Source organism: Ovis canadensis, chromosome 16 (assembly GCF_042477335.2).
Source record: "Ovis canadensis isolate MfBH-ARS-UI-01 breed Bighorn chromosome 16, ARS-UI_OviCan_v2, whole genome shotgun sequence".
Lineage (NCBI taxonomy): Eukaryota > Metazoa > Chordata > Mammalia > Artiodactyla > Bovidae > Ovis > Ovis canadensis.
In genome coordinates this window covers 51308326-51336222 of record NC_091260.1, presented here as the reverse complement: position 1 = coordinate 51336222, position 27897 = coordinate 51308326, and the positions used below count along the sequence as shown (strand labels likewise).

Genomic DNA, 27897 nt, shown 5'->3' with positions numbered 1-27897 from the left:
TGAAAATTTTTGCTGTGGTGTTATTAAGTGCCTAGAATTAGAACTATTTTTAAACACAAATGTTTTATTATATATCATGGGAAACCTGGATTCCAAATCCCAACTCTAATAATTGTGTGATTTTAGGCATTTTTGCTGTTAAATGAGAATATATGATCACCTCACACACATTGCTATGATGGTCAAATGAATTATAAAACATCAAATAAGAGTTCCATAGTAGGTCTTCAACAAATGTCAGTTGTTAATCTCCACCTCCTTCATACCTTGTGCTTCTAGAAGATAACTAGTTGCCTCAATGGTCTCAAAGCATAGCTTTACCCTAAATGGTCTCCCCACCTCAGCTCCCCTGGCCCCCCCAAAAAACAATGAGTGGATACCAAAGACCTTTTGCTTCTCATTCTCTGTGGTTATGACAGTTTGTGTCACATTTATTCCTATAAAACAAAACACAAGCTTCATGCTCACAGAAATTGCTCTCCTTGCCTCGCATGACAAAGTAAGATTACCTCTCTAGGTCTACAAGTTGGCCAAACACCCTTTCCTCTATCTATCGTGTTCTATCCCTTGTGAAGAGACAGAACACACCTCAAAGCCACGTCAAGGGGAACACTTGACACACCAATGTCATCCATTTTTCTAGGCAAAGCATCAAAATGGAGGCGAATCAAAATGAATCACTTGCTGAACTGCAATGAGGTGTAGCTATGCAAAAACACAATCAGGGACAAAAGGGCAAATATGTCTTTGACAACAACAATGGTCCTTCTGAAATACTACTGTTTATTTAAACTGTGTTTAGACTAACAGGTTAAAAAAAAAACACTAAAATTTAGAGGCAAATCAAAATTTAGTTTCACATGATTAGAAAGGAAAAGGAGACATAAAGCTATTAATATCATAAATAGACATTAATACCACAGTGGCAAAAGTAGGTTTTACTCAAAAATCAAAATGCCAATCCATTCACTCAAATTTTAGTACCTGATGAGCAGGCACAGTCTGCCTTTGAAAAGACCAGCTCATAAAGTCTCAACTCAGTTTTTTTACCAGTCATCAAGACACTATGTGAGAGTTGGACCATAAAGAAAGCTGAGTGCCGAAGAACTGATGTTTCTGAACTACGGGGTTGGAGAAGACTCCTGAGAGTCCCTTGGACTGCAAGAAGATCCAACCAGCCAATCCTAAAGGAAATCAACCCTGAATATTCATTGGAAGGATTCATGCTGAAGCTCCACTACTTTGGCCACCTGTTGCAAAGAGCCGACTCACTGGAAAAGACCCTGATGCTGGGAAAGATTGAAGGCAAGAGGAGAAGGGGACAACAGAGGATGAGATGGCTGGATGGCATCACTGACTCAAAGGACATGAGTTTGAGCAAGCTCCAAAAGATGGTTAAGGATAGGGAAGCCTGGTAGGCTGCAGTCCATGGGTGGCAAAGAGTTGGTCAGGACTAAGTACTATTTATGTTCAGTTCAGTTCAGTCGCTCAGTCGTATCCGACTCTTTGCGATCCCATGAATCACAGCACGCCAGGCCTCCCTGTCCATCACCAACTCCCTGAGTTCACTCAGATTCATGTTCATTGAGTCAGTGATGCCATCCAGCCACCTCATTCTCTGTCGTCCCCTTCTCCTCCTGCCCCCAATCCCTCTGGGTACTATTTCCTGAGTACTTTATGGCTGATAATAATTTTTCAGACTAAACACACTTTAAGTAGAAAATTTAGAGGTTAAGATCATTTTGGAATCTAAAACATCCCATCCCAAATATTTTCCAAAAGGGAGGTAGGGGAGATAGGAAGGAAAGATTGGTATCAACTGAACAAGAGAACACAGACAAACATTTTATCAAAACCTGACTCTGAAATTGAATAAAAAATTTTCAACGAGACCTAATGATTCATCACACAGGCTGTGTTAACTTAAATATGTATCTTTACTCAGATATGTGCATAAGAACTAGGAGACAACTCGAGATCCAAACAATGAAAAATCAAAAGAATTAGAACAGAACCAGATGTGAGTAATGAAAGTCAACAGTACCACCAGTCAAAATTTAAATCTTCAAAAGATAATCATTAATTCCACATTAAATGATTTCAGGTATAAGGACAATTCAGCTTAGGATATAGATAGAATACCACAAGAGAACGTTAACTCCCACTCTAAAAATGCAAAAAAGGCATAACATCTTTTGAAGCCATCTTTAATAAATGAGCCGAGTTGGCAAACCAACCAGGTGAACTGAATTCCAAAGTGTAACAAGCCCTTTTGAAGAAAAATGGACATATTCAAACTGTTTCACCTTTGGCAAGGCATGAGAGGCAGCAATCATTAAGCAGGTAAGAAGAAAACAACTGGATCCATTGTAATGCATTCTTAAAGATTTTCAGTAAAGAGACTATAAGATTCACTTCAGTAATTAGAAAATAACCCATAGACTATTTCCTAGCAGCAAAATAATTTTTTTTTAAAGGAGTAGCTAATATTGACCCACTCCAGTGTTCTTGCCTGGAGAATCCCAGGGACAGGGGAGCCTGGTGCGCTGCCGTCTATGGGGTCACATAGAGTCGGACATGACTGAAGTGACTTAGCAGCAGCAGCAGCAGCTAATATTGAGTTTAATATTAAATAGATTCCAAGCACTTTGCTACCATTTAACATGCTTTATCGAATTAGACTTCACAACCCAGTAAGACAGGATTATTAGCATCCCCATTTAACAGAGAAAATGGTACAAGAGAGTGTAAGAAGTGGGATTCAAACAGAGGCATCCTGACTACAGAGCCAGGCTCACAATTAGGATACCAGATACTGGAGTCTTTAATCCATTCCAGACATACTTTTTTTTAACGCAAGTTAGACTGTTTAAGTCATTCCTTTTGCTCAGCTTTCATTTGTTAATTTCATTTCCATGAACAAAGTAGACACATTCTCCTGTTATTCTTTTAGATATATCAAGATAGAGTGCTAATAAAGTCATGTTTAATACAGAATCTAACTAACTGTAACTTTGCAGGTAAGTCTGCCATAATCTAAGGATAAAACATGACTGTAATCTACAAGATGAAAGTAAAAAAGAAAGCACAGAGCAAAACAGAATTGGGAAAGAACCCTTCTGTTCTTGCCCCAACTTGCCCATTGTAGAGAACATTAAATTGCAAAGAACTAAAAGATCTACTTTAAAATTAACCAAAGGAAAAAGAATCTTTTGAATTTTGATGAGCAGATAGAAACTTCTTGCTATGTAACTGTTGTTAGTCTTTTGTTTACCTAAGCTAAATAACATAAAAAAAGTAAAGGAATCTTAAGATTTACTTCATGCCATTATAGAACTAAGGAAAAAGCACATCACATTTCTATTTAATAGAATCTCCTTGTCACATTTGATTTTCAAAAACAATAACATACTGTGCTCTGCTGTGCTTAGTCTCTCAGTCATGTCCAACTCTTTGCCACCCAATGGACTGTAGCCTGCCAGGCTCCTCTGTCCATAGGGATTCTCCAGGCAAGAATACTGGAGTGGGTTGCCATGCCCTCCTCCAGGGGATCTTCCCTACCCAAGAACCAAACCCAGGTCTCCCACATTGCAGGCAGATTCTTTACCATCTGAGCCACCAGGGAACCCCATATAATATACTACTGAATAATGAATATATATGTATATATAAATATGTACACATAAGCTAGTTCTATGCCCTAATATTGACCATCTTGTAACTATGCTCTTGTCCCAGGTATGAGAAACACCTTTCCAATTTACAAAGTCACTTTGTACTCTACCTGAAACTTTTGAAGAGTATTAGAAATTACTCACTCTAATGACATTTGCAGATATATTTAAAATGTAATTGATTTGTCCTAGATACTGATCTAGTAATTCTAGAAATATGGTATACTTCTCTCACTAAAATGGGACTTGGGGTGTACTGAGTGTATTAAATAAAAAGCTTAATCAGCAAAACAAAATAATCCACATTAGTAGCAATCACAATGCAGTTCTTGGAAAGACCAGACAGGAAACTCTATGTAGCTAATAATCTCAAACCTTCAATGGACACAATTCCTTATATTAAAGAACCAATTTACCAAGTTAAACTTTTACTTAATATATTAAAAGAAAAGCCATGATTAGAAGGAATGCAGAAATAATTCCATTTTCATAAGCTAAAATATTTCTGCAGCCAGGGCAAACTATTAGAGCCATATCTATTCTAGAATTTGAACACTTTGATTTTCCTAGTTGACAGGCTCTCTCTGAAGCCCTATAAAGGACCTTGTTTCCACTAATTCAGCTATTTCAAATATTCTGAAAACTAGAAATGTTTCCTAGCTCTCAGGCTAAATCCTAGCACAAGGATATTTCTCATTTTTAAATTTAGAATCATCCTATTAAACCTTCCTTATAAGAGCTCTATGTGCCTTTTTCCAATTATCGGGCTTCCCTGATGGCTCAGACAGTAAGAATCCGCCTGCAATGCAGGAGACCCGGGTTCGATCCCTGGATCGGGATGATCCCCTAGAGAAGAAAATGGCTACCCATTCCAGTATTTTTGCCTGGAGAATCCCCATGGACAGAGGAGTCTGGAAGGCTACCGTTCATGGGGTCGCAGAGTCAGACAGGACTGAGCGACTAACACTTTATAAGACCTCTATCTGAAGTGCCTTCTTCCAATTATATTTCAAAACTTTACTCTCATCATGGCATTAAAATTTTTTTTATTTCTTCTCCTCCATTAGTTTATAAGCTCCCTCTGTCTTGTTCAATTTCCTGAAGAAGACTAAATATTTCCTCTGAATTGCATTTTTTTTGTTTGACATTTTGTTTTATTTTACTTTACAATACTGTATTGGTTTTGCCATACATCAACATGAATCCGGCACGGGTGTACATGAATTCCCAGTCCTGAACCCCTCCTCCCACCTCCCTCCCCATACCATCTCTCTGGGTCATCCCAGTGCACCAGCCCCACGCATCCTGTATCCTGCATCGAACCTAGACTGGCAATTTTAAGAGAAAGGATGTAGACTTCAAGCAGGCTACTGCTTTCTCCTTAGCCACAATATCATGAAGATAACTTTATGTAAAAAATAGAACACTGAATTTAAAAATATTTTCCATGTAACATTAGCTTAATGAATTGTGAACATTCAGCTTAGTATTCTTCATCTAGTTTCAAATAGAATCAATCAGTGAGCAGATCCATTCTTTACCCCAGTTTTATCTAGTTTCAAGAGTCAACTACTAAAGGATCACGAACGCCCTCCTCTGTCAAGAGGTGGTTCCATTTCAAGCTATGCACCAAGCCTGAAACAAGCTGATATTCAAGAGGGGGAGGTTTAACTCCAGTGTAAATTGAATTTTTTTTTTTAAGAAATAAGAAGGTATGCCACACAGCATGCTTAAGTGATATTCTAGTATTTTTGTGATGACGCTGGGTGCTTCTTTCTGAACTTTATAAATCCTCTCCATTTTTACTAGGGTTGGAAGTTATTCCCCCTCTCTCTTCCACTGTTTTCCCAGGCTCGCAGTTATAGAACATTTGCACAATGGATTTCGCACGGTCATCCTACCCAGAAAATGGCACTCTCTAACCATCTCCAAACTTTTCTCCGTGGATATAGTCTAAAAGCAAGCAGCTGACTTTTAGGACGTGAGGCAAACAGAATTTTTTTTTTTTTTTTTGAGACAGTAATCGAATGGTTTTGCTGGTGGCCGCTAGCGTGGCACGGAAAGCCTTTTGCAAACAATAGTCACCTTATTTGTTCTCATGCTAGCATTTATGAGACTTCTCAAGGCTGCCGGAGATGCTGAGCTTTCCCCTGGCACTCACAGCAATCTCCTGCTCCCCTAAAATTAAACCTCCGCCTGACGTTTGAACCGCGCTTTCGTTTACAAAACGCTCTCACGAGCCTCCTCTGATTTGACGGCGACTGTGAAACGAGCGTTCTTGCCGTGGTGCCTATTTTACACGTAAGGAAAGGATCCTGTCCACAGACCTAGTCCTTAGGGCCGCCCTCACCCGGGTGGAGTACGCAGCTCCAGGCAGAGAGGGGAGCAGGTGTGACGCCCACGGCCGCAGCCTCTCACCTGGCCGGCAGGGCGTGCCACGGCCTCCACTCAGCTACCTGGGACGTAGGCCCCGCGACGGCGGCCTCTCGGGGTCTCCGGGGCCCCCCTCAGTCCGCGCTCGGCCCCACACCTCAAAGTGCCTCACGCTCTCCTCCTCGGGCTCACCGTCCGATCTCGCCGGACAGCGTCCAGAAGGGCCTGGAAACCCCGCGACCGCCACAGCCTTACAGGGTTTGGGACCCACACTCCTTGGCGACAGCGGTGGCAGTCACCAAAAGGTCGGGGGGTCCCGAGAAAGGAAACCCAGACCCCAGTCAAGCAGCTGACATTTCCCCAGTTAGCCGGAGCACCGCCCACTTCCGCTTCCCCGCCTACCCTGTGGGTCGTCCGGTCCCGCAGCCGCGCGGGGTTGTGGGTATCTCGAAGGCGGCAAAGTTGCAAGGAAAGGAAGTAGTGGCGAGGCAGCCGGACTACCAGGCTGGGCAGAAACTACAATTCCCAGCAGGCAGCGGGGCCGCAGACGACGGCTGCGGAGGAGAGCCGGCTGGCTGGAGAATTCTGCGCGCGCTGCTGGGATGGAACGTTGATAGAGTTCGCGGGTTTCGCTGCAGCAAGCCGGGGCCGCACGCAGTGCGCCGCACGCAGTGCGCCGCCGCGCGCCAAAGCGGGAATTCGGGGGGCGGGCACCTCTGCAATTAATGCACGCATTTAAAACTCCCGAACCTGCGGACGCCATGCACAGGTAAACCGATTGCAGAAGGAGACAGAACATGAATGGACCGTCTTAATTCTTTTAGGCCGCGTGTTTTGCTACTTGGCTAATATTGTTAGTAATGCTGTAATGTGAATGGCTGCTTAGCCTCTTTGGGAAAACGTGGATGGGTGGATGCTTTAGTGCGGTGGTCAGCGTGGATGTTATTTGTCTTCCCTTATTGGGCTTTCCTGCTGCTGTTTTCAATCAGTGTGTGATTGCCCTGCCTCTTTCCTTGTATGTTCCCTCCACTTTTAAGAAATTCTTGAGGCCTTCTGCATGATCGGAAATCGAAAAGCCTTTTCGATGTGTTCGGTTATTTTCTCTTTTATTCTTGGGGACTCGCCGCCGGCACGTAAAAATGCAGTTCAGTTAACTGCTGTGAAAGCTTTCTGCGGTGCATAGCTTGCAGCTTCCTTTAGGCCTGTCTGGGAATTATTTACGGGCGTGTTTTTGAAAGGAACGTGGGGCTATTGTGCGTTTCTGCAGGAAACACCTCCAGGAGATACCCGACCAGAGTAGCAACGTTACCACCAGTTTCACGTGGGGATGGGATTCTAGCAAGACTTCTGAACTGCTTTCAGGCATGGGGGTCTCCGCCCTGGAGAAGGAGGAGGTGGACAGTGAGAACATCCCCCAGGAACTGCTTTCAAACCTGGGCCACCCACAGAGTCCCCCACGAAAACGGCTGAAAAGCAAAGGAAATGACAAGGACTTTGTGATTGTCCGCAGACCTAAGCTAAACCGAGAGAACTTTCCAGGTAAGGTTTGAGGGTAAAATACAAGCCCAGTCAATGGTGGATTAAATTGACCGGTTATTTTGTCGGTAGACCTTTGTTTAGGGTTATTTAGCATGGGGTGGGGCCCTTCTAAAGAAATTGTAATTTAAATTTATTTATTTATTTTTGTCCGTGCTGGGTCTTCCTTGTTGCCCCGGCTTTTCTCCAGTTGCAGAGACTTCTCTTTGGGGGAGCATGGGCTCTAGGACGCAGGGGCTTCGGTAGTTGGAGCACGTGGACTCGGCAGTTGCGGGTTCCAGGCTTTAGAACACAGCCTCAATTACTGTGGCGCTGGGGGCTCAGTTGCTCTGCTGCGTGCGGGATCTCTTCCCAGATCAGGGATCGAACCAGTGACTGCTGCATTGGCAGGCAGATTCTTTACCTCTGAGCCACCAGGGAAGGCCAGATAGGGTCCTTTTAAAACTGCCCAATTCCTAAGTTATTTTCCAAAGAAACCAGACCACTGGTTGTGCTTACAGAAATGGTGGTATGTGTGTGTCTTCAGAGACAGAACTGACTTGTAACCGGTGAAAAGACATTCCTTCCTTTTTCTTTAGGAGGGACTCTGCCTGGTTAAGGGCCAGCTCAATACCTCTGACAAATAGAAACAAAGCAATGATCCATAGAATTCTTTTTGTTTATATTTGGCTGCTCTGTAGCCGCCGTTGAGCCTTTTACCATAATCACTTTAGTTATTTATCAAAGGACTGCTGAAGTGAATGTTGAGGTAAGGGGGAGAGACTCATCCTTACAGATCCATTCCCAAGAGGAATTCTTTATGCTGTCTCCATCACTCACTGTGTTATCTGTTCAGTTTCCCCAACCCCATAACCTAAAGGTCAGTCAGATTCCCACCATCCCCCCCCAAAATCCAACCAATCATTGAATCTTTCCCTCTTGTCTCCTAAATATTTCTCATATTTAGGAAGGGACTCATAATTCAGAGCCTTATCCTCCCCAGATCCATCCCCCAGAGCTAGAGTGGACTGATTGAAATGTAGAACTCCACTACGTCATTCCCCTCTAAATAGCTCTCTGTTTCCAGGCTTCTCAAGCTGATTTATAACTGCCTCCCACCGTGGATCAGAGCTCCAGGAATACTCAGAACCATAGGGTAAACATAGTGCGTTGACCTGGGGTTATCAGTTTTTCTTACTGGCAAGCCATGTAAAACATTAATTCAGCAAATATTTGCTGAGCACATTGTGTCTGCTAGGCATTGTTCTAAGTACTGGGGATATAGCAGTGAGCACAATAAAAGCATTTCTACCCTCATGGAGCTTCTCTTCTAGAAAGAGGATGCAGTATGCACAAATCTGGTGTGTAGTATGTTAGAATAAGTGCTATGGCTAAAAACAAAAATAGAACACGCCTAGAGGGACAAGAGATCCTGGGATGGGAAGCTGGTTTGCAGGATATTGAAGAAGCCTCACTTGGACAGTGAGCTGTAAGCAAAGGCATAAAGGAGATGAAGGAATGTGCCATGCAAATATCTTGGAGAAAAGAGCCCCAAGCAGAAGGAGCAGGTAGTGCAAAGGCCCTGGAGCAGGAGAATGATGTGTTTGTTCAAGGAACAGCAAGGAAGCCATATTCCAAGAGTAGAAGAGCAGAGGGGAGAATAGTGAGAACTGGGCTAGAGGTACAGTTGAGCAGAGTTGCTATGTAACCTTTGAAAAGGATACACTGGTGTCTTGAGACTAAACTTTGAGGGCTTGAGGATAAAAGCTTAGAGACTTGTTGAGAGGTGTGAGAGTGGTGCTAAGCAGCTTCTGGATAGATTTTGATATTAGAGTGGACAGAGAAAGGTTTTGAAATTGTAGAAGTGATCATACTCTAAATTGAAATTGCATGGGACATGATGGAGAAGAAGAGACAGTCGAGAAATAAAGATGAAGTCTTGCAGAGCCAGCGTAAATTAAGTATATTCCTGAATTCCCCCATCTGGCTTTCTTAGAGAAAGCTTGGTTGATTGCTTGCTTGCTTGAACAAAATTTAAAAAAAAAGAAAAGAAAAAAAAAAGATTTTTTGGCTTTTGACCCTTTCTTTAGAAAAGAGAACTTCTAAATTATGGTCTGAGGATCTATGATAGGTATTGGGTTTATCAGAAAGGCAGTAAGGATTGTGGTGAAGTCAGACAGAAATGGCTTTGAATCCAAACCCTGCTGTTTACCGACCTCGGGAAGCTATTTGAGCCCTCTGTTCCTTAGTTTCTTTGTGCAATGGGATAGTAATGCTGGTGTCATGGGATACTGTAAGGTTAAATGAAAGAGTACGAGTAAAGCTGCCAGCATGCTCCCTGCGTAGAACAGTAAGTAAACCCAGTTAATTTGGTGGACAAAAGATACCTAGCTGAGAGGCTACTTCACTTTATCTTTTGTCCTTAATCCTGTTAGTCTGGCCCTGTTCGTGTAGATCTTTTTTCTTCAAAATTGAATGTCCCTGCTATTTTTAGTGTCAGGAATGCAGCAGGAGCAATTTGGTGCTTGACCAACCAAATGTGGTGAAAGACGTTTCCTGCTAAAATGAGTGGCTTTTGACAACTTTGTCCAGCGCTGATAGCATCTGACGTGGAGTGTGATTGCTGTATGTCCTACATGTCCTTCCACATTCACACACACAGACAGAAATACAAATGACGTTTTTAAAGCAAGGCACTAAGGAAACAAGATGGAAGATTCAGGCATGGCTGCTGTCTCTAGGAAACTGCAGTTCAAGTTGAGAGAAGAGGATAGACGGTAAGAGAAGCTCACAGCAAAAGATGGCAGCTCATACTCTAGCAGCTGCTGAGTGGCTGAGGCTGTAGTGGCTCAAGTGCTGTAGGAGGCCAGAGGGAAGGAGCCCCTTATACCAAAGCTTCTCATGGTGATCCTCACTGCACGTGGGCACGCTTCCTCCTGCCCTTCAGCAAAGCAGAGGCTCTGAAAGAGAGAGAAGGACCTGGAAAGGATTCAGTCACTGCATCAAGATTGTTAAAAATGACTATGGGAAGTGAGAGAAAAAAAAATCACGACTTTTCTGTTTGTTGTGACCTCAGAGAGAGGCAGGGAGGGAAACCACTGGTATGCTGTGCGGGTGCGTGGAATTACGCACCATAGTGATTGGTAAATTGGTATGGGGCAGGGGGGTTGCAGGGTGAGGAACAGCTGGTGTAGAGCGTTCCCAGTGGGCCATCAGGAGCCTGGGCCTCTGGCGGCGCTGGATCATCATTGTAGCGAGTTTGTCTGCAGTTGTCAGGACAGGTGGCTGAGAGCTCTGCAGGATTAGGCTGGAACGGACCACACCTGCTTTCCATAGCGATCTGATGACAGTGCCCGTGGGCTGTGTGAGTTTTTCTTGGTTCCTCACTCAACAGTCTCTCTTTTCTGCCGGCCCCAAGCCAGGCTCACGTCTGGTGACTAAATCCTCTTCATCTGTTCAGTTTCGAAGATGGAAACTTTGTGGCCAGCCGGTACCAAGACAGGTCTGAGTGGCCCTTGGGGTGAGTGTGTGGAAGGAGTTGGGAGGAAATGGCCTGGTGATGAGGTCAGTAATGAACAGGAAGAGAACAACTGTGTTTTATTCATGGTTGTTAAATGCCTGCCCTGGTCCCCTGTCTTCTCCTACCCACCCACACCCCAACTCCGACCTCCCAAACAGAAGATAGCTGTGGAAATCCTGTCAAACTAATTTGTTGATCAGTTTTCCTGTGGCTGTTAAACTGCTTGAAATTCCAGGCCCCACAGTGGTTTTCAGACTAGAGACTCTAAAGTTTAGAGTCTGCTGATATCCCCAAGGGAACGTGTTCAAAGTGCAAAATTCCAGAGATTCTCATCCCAGAAGTGCTGCCTGGAGCCTGGGAATCTGCTTTTTCAGTGTCTCTAGGCAAATGCTTTTCCTCTTTTTTTTTTTTTTTTAAATAACCAATAACAAATATATTTTCCATTGCAATCTTGGGTGTGTATCTTAAACTGAAATTGCACAAAATTAGTTTTTTCCTTACCAAGGTATTTCCTATTCTCTTCCATTCTTTCAAAACAATGCTAATCAGACTAAATTGATTTCATGATTCACCACTGAATCTTATCCTGCAGCTCTAAAACTCAGCTCTGTAAGAGCCTTTACAGGCCCTTCCCAGTCACCTGTGTATACCCTGTAGCTTCCTTTCATTGGTTCAGCAGTGTTGATGGAGCGTGATTCTAGAGATGTGGGATCCAGCAGTGAACACAGCAAACCAAAGATCCTGCTTTTCTTGACCTTGTATCCTGTACCTAATTCCCTGAATCCCAATTTCCGTGGTTTCTTAGTCTTCTCACATCCCAGGGTTGAGCAAGTCTCTCATTGAAGTGTGGGGTTGAAGGGGTCATTGAGGACCTCTATTTTAGCTTTTTCCTGTTTTGCTTTTTTCAGTTTTGTCCAACCAGGCAAAAAACAAAAAAGCCAAAATACCAAGAGCTAGCATGGTCTAGTGTTGGTCTCTTAATGATTTATAGAAGAGGAAGGAAACCTCATCCCAGATGGCAGAATCTGTAGTCTCCCAGAAAGGAAGCATGGGTAGTTAACACTTAAAACAAGCAAGCAGAAGCAAACAGGAGGTGAACCTCCACTCTTAAAAAAAGGAGTAGATTTGAACAAACAGTGCTTGCTTATCCTTCAGATACAATTATCTGTGCTTAAAGAAAAGGGCAATTTTAACAGTCAAAGATTGAATACTCTGGAGTTTGAATCTGAGTATAGGTGATGTTTCAAGAAATAAACATGTCAAGTAAGATGACATTACCTATACTGTAAAGACCTCATGTGTCAAAAACTCTTAAGCATTATTATTTCTGAAGGACTTTAGGAGGCATGGGAGGTGATGAGGTTACAGAAGTGGACAGCTGACTTTGCACCAGAGGAATGAATGGAAATGCTGGTGACTATGGCTGGTGACTAGCAAGTTTGTGAATCTGGCCAGTTTTCACCTTTCATGGCTCCAAAGTGTGTTTAATTGCTTTCATGTTGTTGAAGATTAGAGTCCATGGGCTTAATTATTTTGCTTACTGTGCAAGTCTGGTGTGCAGCCTTGGGGGTTTTAGAAGAGGTGAGTAGAGGAAAGACTTGCTCTGGACTTTGTCATCCTCTCTGAGCAGACAGACCAGGCAGCAATGCAGTCAGGAATCCAGGAAACAGATGGTCGATGTTTTGAGAATTAACTATGGCAAGTAAAATTAGATTGAGCATATCCCAAGCCTGGATACCAGCCACTGGGGCAGCTGTATGAAGACAGACTTCTGTCTTATCTGTTGAAACAGCATCCAGTTTCAGGCTGTGACACCCCTCCCCCACCTTCACTCCCACCAGGGCCCTAGAATCAGTGTTGTCCTGTGATCAGCTCCATGAAGACGTGGGTATTGGCTGCTCAGAGAGGCTGTGCGTTTTTCCCAGCCATTACCCCATCCATATGCTCACTGACCCATTAAGAGCTCTCAGCGTCTCTGTTTCACTCCTCTCCCCTCTGCCCTCCCTCCCAAGCCCTGAAGGATTCCTTTTCCCAGAGCAAGTCAGGTTTAATTCTCACCTTTTTAAAAAGAGTGATTTTTTTTTTTAAATTTTTTCTTCATTTTAGATAATTAAGTCAGAACAGGGGAGAGAATCCTAGGGTAGACACAGGACAGGATTTGGAGTCAGATCTGTGCTTGCATTCCCACTGGGCCGTTTGCTAGTTGTGTGACTTTATCCCTTTCGTTGGAGTTACATCATCTCTTAAAGCCCCTCCCCTGACTTACAGAGGACACCGCTTTTGTTTCTGGGTTTCAGTCTTCAGCCTCATGCCCCTGAGCACCTCCAGGGCCATGCCATTCCTTGGCAGGCCCTGAGCCACCTGGCCAGCCTTCAGACACTCTCCTCTGTGGCTCCGTACCTTCACCTCAGGTTGTGGAGTTTGGAAATGGACAGAAGAGTCCCACGTTAACTTCGTGGCTCTGCCACCTGATAGTTACTAGCACCTCAGTGAGGTTAATAAATAAAGCTACTAAGACAAGTGTCCTCATCTGTGAAATGGGACACTACATCCTAGGACACAAGGCAAGCATTAGAATCGCATGCATTAATAAATGTATGAGACTCTTTAGGGCTTCCAGTAAATGGCAGTTGTAAATGTGGGATTGTGTTTCTGTTAATTAGTTTGCCTCCCAGTGAGGCCAACAGACAGTGGCTGTGCTTACGCTCTCCGGCATTAGTCAGACACCCAGGAATGTTTGTTGAAGTGGAGCCCTAGGCCAGCCTTGTCATTTGATAAATGAGGAAACTGGTCCTGAGAGGCCCACACTCTTACCTGTCTATGAAATAGAGCCAGCATTCTTCTCTTAGGTATCAGTCGTTCCTTTGTGAAATATTGAACACTTTCCAGTGTTTGTCACCAAGTTTGTCTTAGGCACCAGGCATGGCGGTTAATCGGTTAAGGAAGGTTAATCAGTCACATGGATACACGGTTTGCGTGAAGGGGCAGTAAAAGGTATACTGCATTGAGCAATGATTTTGAGAAGGTCTGTGGTGTGCCAGGCATTGTGCTGGGTCTCCATGTGCCTGTCTAGGTGTGGGGGCTGTGCTGGTCACCTGGGAATGCTCCTCCGAGGGAGAGACAGTTCAGCTGAGGTCTGAGGGATGAGTAGGAGTTGTGCAGGGGAAGATGGACGTTGCAATGCAAAGCCTTCCTAGTTCTAGACTCACTTAGCTTCCTTGTGTGGCTTCAATGCCTGGCTTTGCTGTCCTCAACAAACACCTACATTCATCACAGTGCCAGATTTTCCTTCTAGCATTTGAATTGTGTGCTGAGTGACTTCAGTCATGTCCGACTCTTTGTGACCCTATGGACAGGCTCCTCTGTCCATGGGATTCTCCAGGCAAGAATACTGGAGTGGGTTGCACTGTCCTCCGTCAGGATATCTTCTCAACCAATGGGACAAACTCCTGTCTCTTACGTCTCCTGCATTGGCAGGCGGGTTGTTTAACACTAGTGTGCCACCTGGGAAGCATTTGAATTACTGATCTCTTAGTCTAGGTTGCTGATTTCTTATGTCTTCCCATTAAAATGGGAAGCACCACATTCATTAGTTTATTGATTTCTCCTGCCCTTTACTTTGCAACAAGCCTCCCCTATCTCCTTTCCCCACTATTTTACCTGACACTTGGGTGCCCCATCCATAGCTCCTTGAAGGTTACCATTCCCTTTTATGCCAAAGGCTTTCTCCTCCACATCGATGACACTCTATGTTTGAGGACTTTCCCTGGGCAGGCATGCTGGGGAGTCAGCATTCCTACCCCGTCTCAGAAGCTCCCAACCAATGACTGACAGCATGGATGTCAGTCAGATGATGGATTAAATGCCCCAAGCCCATAGTGATAATCTGCTTACTCACATGCCCATGTTGGCTTCCTGCCCTTGTATGTCTGTCTACTCTTTCCAGTATTTCCAGGATCCCAGACCTAGATTGTTATTGATAAGTTGATCAGTCGCTGAGTCATGTCCAACTCTTTGTGATCTCATGGGCTGCAGCACTCCGACAGGCTTCCTTGTTTTTCACTGTGTCCTGGAGTTTGTTCAAGCTCATGTCCACTGAGTCGATGGTGCCATCCAACCATCTCATCCTCTGTTGCCCTCTTCTCCTGCCCTCAATCTTTCCCAGCATCAGGGTCTTTTCCAGTGAGTCAGCTCTTCACATCAGGTGACCAAAGTATTAGAGCTTCAGTGTGAGTCCTTCCAATGAATATTCAGGATTGATTTCCTTTAGGATTGACTGGTTTGATCTCCTTGCTATCCAGGGGACTCTCAAGAGTCTGCTCCAGTACCACAGTTCAAAAGCATCAATTCTTTGACACTCAGCCTTCTTTTTGGTCCAACTCTCACATCCATACATGACTCCTGATAAAACCATAGCTTTGACTATACAGACCTTTGTGCTTTTTAATGTGCTGTCTAGGTTTGTCATTGCTCTTCTTCTAAGGAGCAAGCACCTTTTAATTTAATTCTTTAATTAAACCTAGATAGAAGGCGGTTTGGAGATCTCAGTAAATGATACCAGGCAGCCCTTGTCCAACCCCTACTCAGAGACGGATGTTTTCACATAGGTGAAGGTTCTAAGCAGCACTGAAAGGAAAAGGTCATGAAAGTAAAACATAGAGTTTTTTGGAGAAAGGAGAGGAATAGAAGCAAAAAAGAGGCAGTTTAACTCTCTGCTTTGTAACCTTTTGACATGAGCTATTTAATCTTCATAGTGAATAACTTTGCAGGATAAACCTTTTTATTCCCTTTCCTGCAGATGCAACTGAGCCCCCAAAGAAGTAAGTAGCTTGCTTAAGGTTTGCTGACATGGAGACAATGCAGTCAAATTCCAGTGGGAGCTGCGCTCCTTCCTCGATCCAGTAGTTCTCACACTTGGCAGGCATGGAGGGCAGGCACCTGGTGTCAGGGTAGTCATTGCAGATCATAGTAAAAATCTCAACAGACTAGATTGAAAGTGGCTAAGTGTAATTTTTTTTTTTTTTTCCGAATGAAATGCTAGCATCTGATCTGTATATGCAAGAGACAGCAGAGGTCAGGGAGTTAAGAATTAATGGAAGGAAAACTTTGTTCCAATTTGTGGAGCAGGAGTCATGCTGGAGACCCTCTGCCCCCACTGACCTTGGCCCAGGAGCTTTGTGGTGTGATGGAGTTGCCACACTGAGGAGCTGCTGCCCGGAACATGTCTAGGGTCCCTGCGGGTGGTCTGCCTTCATCCCTCTACCCCTACGCTTCAGAGCCTCAGTCCTTTATGTGATTCTCTAGAGAGGGACGGGCAGGTGTTCATGGAGCAGCTACATGTCCTTTTTTCCCCAGGGAGCCTCCTTCCCTAAGCACTGTGCCAGTTCAGTCCCTGGTGTAGCACAGCATCCTGAGCCCTTCGTGACCCTGAATTGAAATTTCCTGTTTGTCTGTCTCTCCAACTCTGAGCAGGCCATACCTTGTTCATCTCTGTCTGTAGAACAGTCCTCAGCATATAGCACATGTTAAGTAAATATATGAATGGTTGCATGTATCAGACAGTGTGCTAGTTCCTTAGAATATAAAGATTGTTAAAAGAAGAATCAGGTTCTCCTTCTCAAGATCTCATGGCCTTGTGGGGGCCTACACAGGCGAGTAAGGAAATAGCAAAATTGTGGTTAAAAAAACCAGCCTGTTTTTGGTGATGTTCTGGGAGGCCATCCATAGGAGTTGGGGTGTTAATGGCCACTTGATGTTAAATTAACAGCAGTCGGGGGTGGGCACAGCATGTACGGAGGCATTGAGATATGACACAGAATGACTCATTCTGAAAATTCCAAGTAGCTCCAAATGGCTGGAACATATTTCTAGATAATGAATCTAGAAAACCAAGTGGGGCCCTGATAAGAAAGCTTTGAATGTCATGCTCAGTAGTATCGACTTTAGACTGAATATTCAAGGGACACCATTGAAGGGATCTGATTGAGGGGTGTTTTCAAAAGATTGCCCAGGAGTAGTGAGGAAGAGTCCACAGAGTCCCAGACTGTTAGGTTTATCACTCACCTCCATGCTGTCTCCAGCTCCCCATCGTCCTCTGCCTGAGCCTGTTACAATGTCCACATTCAGTAAATACTGACACCCTTTAAATGGGGTATGTGTTCTGTGTTTAGTTGCTCAGTCGTGTCTGACTGTTTGCGACCCCATGGATTGTAGCCCACCAGGTTCTTCTGTTCGTGGAGATTCTCCAGCCAAGAATACTGGAGTGCATTGCCATGCCCTCTTCTAGGGGATCTTCCCAACCCAGGGATCGAGCCCAGGTCTTCCACATTGCAGGTGGATTCTTTACCAGCTGAGCCACAAGAGAAGCCCAAGAATACTGTCAGAGCCACTAAACAAATAAGAGATACAGGGAGGCTTATTAATAAGACATTGGCTTATGCAGTCCTGGAAGCTGAAGAGTCCCATCATCTTTGGTCCCAAAGACCCAAGATTCCAGAGAGTAGATCATGTTAGTTTCAGTCCAGGCCTGAAGGCAGGAGGACACCCAGGTTCCAGCTCAAAGGTGGGAGAAACAGCCAGGTCTCCCTTCATCCGCCTTTTATTCCAACCCAACTTTGGATTGGATGAGGCAGGCACACACTGGGGACACAACCTGCTTTTCTCAGTTGACCGATCAAATGTTAATCTCATTCCAGATACCCTCCCAAAGACACCTGGTATTGTATTTAACTAAATATCTGGGTACTCCTTAGCCCAGTCAAGATGACACTAAAATTAGCCGTCACGGGGAAGAGAGGATAGCGGTAGCATTGGTGTAGCAGGTGGGTTGGAGTTAGAGACCAAGAAGGCAAGTTATTGAACTCAGCTAACCACTCTGAATTCTAATCTAAAACACTCACTGTTTCTTTGGTGTGTGCTTGTTTCCTTCTAGGCTGTGGTCATATTATCCTGATCGTGTGGGTTATTCTATTCATATGTAAGCGTTTAATACTTGTTGAATAGCAATTAGAGTTTGCTTTTCTAAAAACTAAGAAAACTGGTTTTCTTGCATCCACCTTTTTCTCCCTCCGGTTTATTCTGAACACCCAGTCAGAGTGATCCTTTTAAAACCTACGTGAGATCCTGTCATTCCGGTGCTCAGAACTCTCGGCGGCCCCTCATCACCTTCAGAGTCAGGGTGGGATGGCCCGGCCCCCTCCTACCCCTCTGACCTCTTCCCCACTGCCCGAAACTTGCTCACTGTATTCTATGCTGGCCTCCTTGCTGTTCCTCAAAACAGGCCTGCTGCTCCCGCATGTGGCACACACCCCAGGGACTCAGGGCCGGCCCCTTCTCTGTGTTCAGCCTTTGCTCCATAATCACCAGCTCAGTAAGGCCTTCCCCATTGTTTTTTTTTTTTTTCCCCCATTGTTTTATACCATTTTACACCACAAAATACTGTTTGTCATGGACCAGATATTAACATCTCCCAGAGGGAAACAGTATGTTTACGAAATGGATGTAAGTACACCAGGTAACTTAAAAATATCTCTGAAAAATGGAACTGTTTTATACTTTTAAGTAACTCAACTTTTCTTCAAGAATTTTTTTCAATAAGAATACAGTACTTTTTTTTAATATAAGAAAACACAGCAAATGTATTAAAAAGTTTGGGGGGGAACTCCAGCTATAAAACTTGACAGTTATTAGAGGAACCACTATTGTGGTGACATTCATGTCACAATTACTCACTATTACAGAATTTTGTATTAGGCATTTATTTTAAAATGTGGAAGGAGATATTTTGACCAAATCTTTACTAATACAGACAGCCTCCTTAACTATGAATGATGAGTTTTAGTAGGCTAACAAATAGAGTTGAGTCAAAATAGAATGAAAATAGTTGTTTTAATCAAAGAGCTGAATACAACCCTTATCATAATTTATTATTAACCCCAAACATGAAAAACAGAACAAAGAGGTTAGTTGCTATTGATGGTTGAGGGAGTGTGTGTGTGTGTGTATGCTGTGTGTTTAAACTTTCTAACACCTTCTTCATTTTCTTCATTTTTAATACATCAAAGTAAAAGCAATTTTAACATATCACTTAATTTTTTTTAATATTGAACAATTTTTAACATGTCTTCTAATATCATGTGATTGCTCCCCCAATAACATAAGGTCCATGAAAAAGTGTTTTGTCTCATGTGTTACCTGCTTTCTCCCAACACCTTAACCCATCCCTGGCATCAAACTAAGCACTCAGGACATGTGTGTTGAATTAAGAGATGAGAAGAGCCTTTTGATATTGCACTTTTAGGTAAATGGAGTTCTGAGTCCACCCTCTGTAAGCTTGGAAGAAGGAGAAAGATTGGTTTGCCTTTTAAATAAGGTCACTACTTGAGAAATCCACCACTGAATCCACTTCAGAGAGGAGTGAGGTGTTCCTTAGCAACCCAGAAGCATCGTGTATCTTAGACATTGTCGTCTAAGATGTGAGAGGCCTGGGACTGGCTTTGAACCCCGATCAGTATGGTTCTGAGCCTAAGACTGGTTGGTGGGTACTAAAGAGAAGAATATCATGAAAAGTATTCTTGATATTCTTTTCTCCTTTGCTGAGAAAGTATACAGTATCCACTTTAGGAAACATAGACCATGGGTGAACAGAAAAAGAATTATGAGGATGAGGAATTCATTTAGCATTAAATTCCCCTTTTTAAGTTACATGTTGTATATCTTTAAGTGCAGGAAAAAGCTCAGTACACTTGATAGAGGGAAAGAATGGTAAAAGGAAAACAATTCTTTTTTTTTTCCCCCTCCAAGGTGTTTCTTGGGACTCCCTTCCAGACGAGCTGCTCTTAGGAATCTTTTCCTGTCTGTGCCTCCCCGAACTCTTGAAAGTCTCCAGTGTTTGTAAGAGATGGTATCATCTAGCGTAAGTATTTTTCACCCCACTTAGTGTATGTGGAGGAGGGAGGAGAAAAGAAGGGTTTTTATTCGTTTGGGTCTGCTGACACTGAAAACCAAGAAGACTATAGTAGCACAAAGCACACTAGGTATTTTCTTATTCATTATAATAATTAGCGTCTTATTTCACAGATAAGGGAGGAATCTACTGGAGGTGTGTGTGTGTGCCCAGTTGTGTCTGCCTCTTTGCGACCCCATGGACTGTAGCCCACCAGGCTCCTCTGTCCATGGAATTTTCCAGGCAGGAATAAAGGAGTAGGGTTGCTATTTCCTCCTCCAGAGGGTCTTCCCAGCCCAGGGATCGAATGCGCATCTCCTGCATTGGCAGGCGGATTCTTTACCACTAGCACCACCTGGGAAGACACCATCATCCTGTTTTATATATGGGGGAACTGGGACTCAGAACCTCACTCAGGTCCCATAAAGCCTAAGTAGGAGAGGCTGGTTTCCCACTTGGGTCCCACACAGAGCCCCGAGTTCTCTTCCCACCACTCATACCCAGCCCACTGAGTGTATGAGAACCAGCTGGGCCTTCATATATCCCTGTCACTCCTGGTACACTGCCTGGCCCAGCATCCAATAAACATGAGCTCTGCTGAATACAGGGAAAAGAAGTTTTCCAAATGGGGTAAGTCACATGACGGCCATTGTGAGCATGAAATACAAAGATTTCTCAAGTGGTGCCCAGGTAATTATTCAGGTTTTGTTGGGTTTGGGGCCACACTTCTCAGGTGCGAACAGTGAGCTGCACGTGGGACATCTTGGTGAGCTGGGAAGGCAGTAACGGGCTTTTCCATCTTCACCTTTTCTCCCGCTCATCAGCCTCTGGCCAGCCTTTGTCTGTGCTTAAGGCCATCTATCTCTCTTCTCCCTCCACGCGTCTAGGACTCTCACTGTGAGAACGCAGGAACCCCTGCTCTTCCATTCACAGGTGTGCTGGGAATAAGACACTCCAGGTATTTACAAGACTGCACTACAGTCATCCCTTGGTACCCACTGGGTATTGGTTCCGGGACCCCCTGTGGATACCAAAATCCGCGGATTCTCGAGTCCCTTATATAAAATGGGGTAGGACAGTCTGGTTCGGGATCCGTGGATCTGTGGATGTGGAACCCGTGGATAGGGAGTGCTTGCTCAGTCATGTCTAACTCTTTGTGACCCCATGGACTGTAGCCCACCAGGCTTCTCTGTCGATGGGATTCTCCAGGCAAGAATACTGGCGTGGGTTGCCATTTCTTCCTCCAGGGGATCTTCCCCACCCAGGGATCGAACCTGCGTCTTCTACATTGGCAGACGGATTCTTTATCATCTGTGCCACCTGGGAAGCCTTGTGCATAGGGAGGGCTGACTATATTTGCTTAGAAGAGCCACAGAGAGGTCAGCATACCTGGAATGCCAGAGCAGGTACATGGTGGTTGACTCACTTATCCCTGCTCAGGAAACCCCATTTTGATCTTCTTTTTCCACCAGCTGTGCTCTCTATGCAGTTCTGTTCATCTTCATCTCAACTGTCATAAAAGTTATAACTGACATTCATTAAGCACTTGTTATATGCCAGGCACGGCAGGTCCTGTCTTCTTAAGAATAGAGGTTGACAATTTGTTTATGCAGAATTATTTCAAAGCTCCAGCCAGTGGTCTGCTTATCTCAAGTAGGATTAAAAAGTAAAATTCTTGTAAACATTTAAAATGTTCCCTCACGGGCTTGATCTTATGTTTTCTTTCGTGTTAAATTGGATTAATCTATGGGCATTCAAACTTCGTTATGTTGTTTACTATATTTGTTACTGCTTTTTTGCTTTCAAAACACAAGTCTAAACGTTTTTGCCTCTTTTCTTCACATTAGTTCATAGGTATTCCTGTATTTCTGTGCATTTATTTTAAGCTTTTGTAAAGTGGAGCTGAACTATGACTTTTCCTAATAGATATTTGCTAACTGTATCTCATAATAAAGTCATACAAACTTTCCTTCTTTTAGGGACATGTTTTTTAGGGTAATTGTGGTAGCATGCCTGTGCTTCACAAAAATGGCAAGTGAGGTCATTGTGAACCTACTTACTTGTTCAGTAATCAGTTGAGTGATTTGAGCAGTCTTAAGTTATTGAATTGAATTGAATGCTGAAATTTTATTCTCCTGTTCCAGATCATTGCAGGGCTCATGGTAGCATTGAACTAGCTATGAAATCCATGTAAAGAGGAAGATGAAAGCTTATCCATAATGGGACCAAGAAATATTCAGTAGTCCCTTAAAAATATAGGTAACTGTATAGTCAGAAACAAACATGCCTTTAGAATTTGCTTCAGGGCAATTGAATAGCCGTGCCCTGTTGTTGGTAGCAGCGTCGAGGGCCTCCAGAAACTGGTGCGCTGACTCACCAAACAGAGCACCTCTTTTCCAGGTTTGACGAGTCTCTCTGGCAGACTGTAGACCTTGCGGGCAGAAATCTCTACCCAGATGTGGTTGGTCGGCTTTTGTCCCGAGGGGTGGTTGCCTTCCGCTGTCCACGATCATTTATGGACCAACCGTTAGTTGAACATTTCAGGTAAGAAAGAAAAGTCCCTAGAAAATCCTGGGGAAGAAAACAGATCGAAATGTCTTTTTGTCTCTCTCCAGCTATATGCCCTAGGACAGGTCATCTGTGCAGCATGGGACGTTAGTTGTGATTGTTGCCATGTGGCCTTTGTGTTGAAACATGGCACAGGTTTCAGTGACATCATTCCCGTTTTAGCCTAGGCCTGTACTGGGGCTCTTCCCAGAGTCTAAGGGTGTCCTGAGTATCCTATGAGGCAGGAGCCAAGCAGAGCCCTCGCTCGCAGATGCCATGCAGCCAAGCTATTCCCCCAATGCCCGTTTCTTTTTATTTATTTATTTTTTATGTATTTTTATTTGGAGGATAATTGCTTTACAATATTTTGATGGGTTTTGCCATATAAAAACATGAATCAGCAATAAGTATACATATGTCCCCTCCCTCTTGAGCCTCCCATACTCTCCCTTCCATCCCACCCCTCCAGGATGTCACAGGGCACTGGGTTGAGCTCCCTGTATTATACAGCAACTTCTCACTGGCTATCTATTTTACATATGGTAATATATATATGTTTCAACACTACTGTCTCAACTCGTCCCACACTCTCTGTCCTCCACCGTATCCACAAATCTGTTCTCTGTGTCTGCATCGCTGTTCCTGCCCTGCAAATAGATTCAGCAGTGCCATTTTTCTAGATTCCGCACATATGTGTTAATATATGATGTTTGTTTGCTCTTTCTGACTTACTTCACTCTGTATGACAGGCTCTAGGTTTATCCACCTCACTAGAACTGATTTGTTCCTTTTTAGGACCATTGTGTGTGTATATATTTACATACCACAACTTCTTTATCCATTCGTCTGCTGATGGACATCTAGACTGTTTCCATGTTCAGGCTATTGTAAATAGTACTGCAGTGAACATGGGGATACATGTTTCTTTTTGAATTATGGTTTTCTCAGCAATGGGATTGCTGGGCTTTATGGTAGTTTTATTCCTGGTTCTTAAGGAATCTCCTTAACCGTTCTCCACAGTGGCTTTATCAACTTAACATTCCCACCAACAGTGCAAGAGAGGATTCCCTTTTTTCCACATCCTCTCCAGCATTTATTGTTTGTAGAGTTTTTTGATGATGACCGTTCTGAACGGTGTGAGATGATACCTCATTGTAGTTTTGATTGACATGTCTCTACCCCCACTGCCTATTTCTGATAAGGAAAAAAAGGTGAGGGGTCTTTGCAGATTTTGTCGCCCTGGGTTTCTGATCTATCACAGACATGTACATCCTGAAAAAGATGTTCTGTTTGGGTGTTTTTTAGACTTGCTGAAAATGTATTTCCTACTGAGAGTTTTGCAGTGTGGTTTAGTGTCCTCTCATGCTAGAGTGGAGTGAATAGATGCTGAGCAGAAAAATAAGCTAAAGATGGCAGAGCTGGGATACAACACGCGTCCCGACTCGAGGCCTCTTCACCTTCCCGCCGTGGTCATGTGACAACACTCCTCTCCCCTGGGTGTTTTGTGTTTCTCCGGCGGCTCTTCCTTCTCAATCTCCTTCAAGTGCACGCTTTGCTCAGTTACTCGAGGGTCTGTCCCTGGCTGCCTTCTCTCCCGACCCACACTCTGTCTTCAGACAAGCTATGTCTTGTACACCCACATCTATGCCAAGATTTTCCCATCCTCATCTCTAGCCCAACCCTCTCTTTCAAACAAACTCTTATTTCTGATTACCTAAAAACTACCACAGTACAAGTACCTTAGTGTTAGCATGTCCAGCCCAAGAACCTTGGTATTAACCTCCCTTTACAACTTGCCTTTCCACAGTCTTCCCTGGTTTGGTCATCCACCCACTCACCCTTGCCAGGAGTCATTGTAGGCGTGACCTCCTTGTCACCCACATCCAACTCATTCCTCTGATGCTCATTAATTAATTTTCTAAGTCGGACTGTGCTGGCACAACGTCTGGACTTGGCCAAAAAAAAAGCTTTTGAATTTTAAAACAAACGAAGGTGGCCAGTAGCAGTTTATTTTATGACCACAGCTATAGCTAATACTTGAAATGTGTGTTTAGGGTCTTGTTTGTGATGGACTGCCCATGTGGGGAGGAGAAGGGGTCAGATCTAATCTGAACATACTGGTGTGAGCCATCTTGTGGAGCCTCTTTTTATTCCCTCTGTGTTCAGCCCTTTTCGTCTGCAGCACCTGGACCTGTCGAACTCTGTGATCGACGTGTCTACCCTGCAAGGCCTTCTGTCTCACTGCTCCAAGTTGCAGAATCTCAGCCTCGAAGGCCTCCGACTTTCAGATCCCGTTGTTGAGTGAGTGACACCTAGGAGCATGTTTCAAGGGCACTCGTTTTGTGTTTGTTAATTTTGTTTCTCGAGTAGATGTGGGGTGTCCTGTCCACGTGCAGGTGGACTCAGGAAATACCCGATATGGTGTTCCAGCCTCTGCAGAACCCTCCAGGAGGTTTGGTTCCTCCTTCCAGGAGGTTTGGTTGCTCACCTAGACAACCAAAGTTTGTGTACTAACTCGATATGTTGCTGGGTCTCCTGCTAGGTTCTAGACACGCAAGGAGGAATTGAGGCATGGGAGAGAGAGACAAGGGAGAGACAGATAATTACAGTGCAGTGTGTGTGCTAGATGCGTTGGTGAATCTGTGGCAATACACAGAGACCTAATTGCATTTCGAGAAGGCAGCCGTCTCGTCTCAAGAGGAAGTGACTCTGAAGCTGAGTATTGAAAGTATGTGGGTAGGAGTTCTCCAGGTGATTTGGCGAAGGAAGCAGTCCGGGTGAAGCCGCCTTTGTGACTGTGGATTCTGAAGTGGTCAGGAAGTGATGGAGTGTGTGAGGGAGATGACAGGTGAGGGTCCGCAGGGACCACGTCTCGTGGGTGCCTGCCATGCTGGAAGAACTCTGGACTTTGTTGTGGGCTGTAAGGAGGGAAGCGTGGTGAAGAGAGGAGCATGGTTCTGAGAATGGAACAAACGTGTTTAGAAAATTAACCTGCTGGGCATCTCAGAAAATCAATGACACATTAAAGAAACTATTCAGTAGATTAGTTAAGATACTGTTGTATACATTCAGGTAAGAAGTGATGAAACTTGATGGGGAAAAAGAAAGAATAATGATAATATCTGCTTAATATTTGTTGAGCACATACCATATGCCAGATACTAGGTTCTTTAAAGGTATTCTGAGTAAATCCTCATAGCAACCCCGTGAAATACATTCTCATTATTCCCCTTTTAACAGATGTGAAAATTAAGGAACAGAGAGGCTGAATAACTTGTCCAAGGTCACATAGTAGCTAGATAGCAAAACCAAGATTTGAACCTGGCCATATAGTGTGATTCCAGAACTCTCGCTCTTAAATCACTGTTTGGCTAACATGAGGCATTTGGGAATGGACCAGAGGAGAGGGCAATTTGAGAGACATTTAATTGAAAGAACCTGGTGGCTTTATAAGTAGACGTTTACTTACAAACTAATTACAATTGTGGGTGAAATAGAAATATGTTTAGGTCATTGGTGGGTTCTTTGTTTTTCAGTTTTTAAAAGTACATTGGTAAGTGTTTTGTGTAGTTTCTCTCTGTGCTGGACACTGTGCTGAGGCCTTTATTACATTATATCATTTAATTTTAACAACACTACCAAGAAGATACTGATACTTGGCATTTCACAGATGAGTAAACTAAGGCAAAGCATCCTACTTGGTGTCATCTAGATGGTAAGATGTGAATTTAAACTCACTTCTGACTCAAAGGCCTGTGTGCTTGTAACTGCCTCCCTTAGCTTCATTCTTATTTATTAAATAAGAGGATCTGGTTAGTACTGTTACAACTTTGTCCTCTTTTTCCAGTAATCTTGCTCAGAACACAAATTTACTGCGACTAAACCTTTCTGGGTGTTCTGGATTCTCTGAATCTGCCCTGAAGACTTTGCTGAGCAGCTGTTCCAGGTAGGAGAGATTAGAGATTTGATTTTAGAACTGTGATTTCAAATATACAGTATCTTTCATATCAAGATAGAGTCAGGTAACATTTTTAACCTTTCCTAACTCTTTGAGCTCTTGATTTGGAGAACTCAGTACCCTTTATCATCCAAACTTTCTGTCCAAACTCAGGAGCCAAATCGATGAAGTTTGCAAAGATTGCTTGTGTTGTGATCCTTTTTTTTTTTCCTTTGGCTTATTAAAATAAGGAAAATGTGGTAATGTGTTTATCAACAGTATGTACAAAGAGTATCTATTTATACCCGACTATACTGTCAGGCTTTTTTCCCTGTAATGTCTGTAGACCTAACTTAACAGTTTTGACTATTTATTTATCAAAAGTTTGTTATTGCAAAATACACCATGAATCTGGGTGATTCCATTTAAAACATCTTTTATACTAGGTAGTAATTAATGTCTAATGTCAGAATATAAAGGTCACAGAGTTACAGAAATGAATAAGTGAGTGGGGACATGATTCACAGAATACCCAGTGTTGTGTGTGTCCTTTTTAATATCCCTTGGTCTCTGTGCTAATAGCTTTGTACTTATTTCTCCTTAATGATCTTATAGAAAAGATTGTTTTTGTGTAAGAATGTTACCAATGAGATAAAATGGTAGCCCTGCATTTTCTCAGCAATGCCAGGAATGGGATGTATAATGTAGAGGTTGGACTTTTCCTTTGAAGCCCTCATTTACTTAGTTAGCAGAGGCCCAGTAAGATAAAGTGAATTTTTGCGATGTCGGCGTCTCTTTATTGGGAATTCCTGGTACAACATATCAGTTTTTTAAAACATCTCAAGCTCATACTGTTAGTTGTTTTCCTACAACCCAAGTGGTTGAGAAAGAAAGCATAGAAGCTAGAATTTCTCCTAGTCCTGGAATGAGGTATGAGCAGGAGAGGCGAGCACTTCCCTTGTCTTCCAGAAGAGGGCAGCATTCACTAAGCCCTTGGCTCATATCCCCTGGCAACTTTCTGGAACAAACTGGACCGAGATGGAGAAAGCAGTTTCAGGTGAGCAAATGTAGCTGCTTAGAGAAGCTGAGGTTTTATGCAGAAAATGGTAAGGAATCAATGGCCCTGTATTTTCTTGATTTGCAGCTTTAGGCAGGGTTTCATAGAAAATTCATTGTGGGTAATGGTTTCATGCTTTCCTTGTCATCCCTCTTACGTGCAGATTGGATGAACTGAACCTCTCTTGGTGCTATGATTTCACTGAAAAGCATGTACAGGTGGCTGTTGCACATGTGTCAGAGACTATCACCCAGCTGAATCTCAGCGGGTACCGAAAGAATCTGCAGAGATCAGGTAAGACCCTCTGGGCTGTTGGGCCCTTAACAACAG

The 27897-nt window shown here is 43.6% G+C and overlaps 2 protein-coding genes across 5 annotated transcripts in view; one reads left to right on the top strand and one right to left on the bottom strand.

The window, feature by feature from the left end:
* The window catches only part of LMBRD2 (LMBR1 domain containing 2), a 55028-nt gene extending 48576 nt beyond the window's left edge, over positions 1–6452 (bottom strand). For both annotated transcript variants that reach the window (XM_069555876.1, XM_069555878.1), the window contains exon 1: positions 6093–6452. The gene's annotated coding sequence lies outside the window, so the exon portion shown is untranslated. The remainder of the gene's footprint in view (positions 1–6092) is intronic.
* Positions 6453–6485: 33 nt separating this feature from the next.
* SKP2 (S-phase kinase associated protein 2) overlaps positions 6486–27897 on the top strand; it is a 37400-nt gene continuing 15988 nt past the window's right edge. The window contains exons 1-7 of one of the 3 annotated variants that reach the window (XM_069555918.1): positions 6486–6816; positions 7315–7586; positions 19885–19996; positions 22427–22570; positions 24740–24874; positions 26421–26519; positions 27731–27861. In XM_069555918.1, coding sequence (XP_069412019.1) covers positions 6773–6816; positions 7315–7586; positions 19885–19996; positions 22427–22570; positions 24740–24874; positions 26421–26519; positions 27731–27861 — 937 coding nt within the window. In that variant the 5' untranslated portion in view covers positions 6486–6772. Of the gene's footprint in view, positions 6901–7314; positions 7587–19884; positions 21433–22426; positions 22571–24739; positions 24875–26420; positions 26520–27730; positions 27862–27897 lie in introns of those variants that run through there. The other 2 variants (XM_069555919.1, XM_069555920.1) reach the window with 2 other exon arrangements.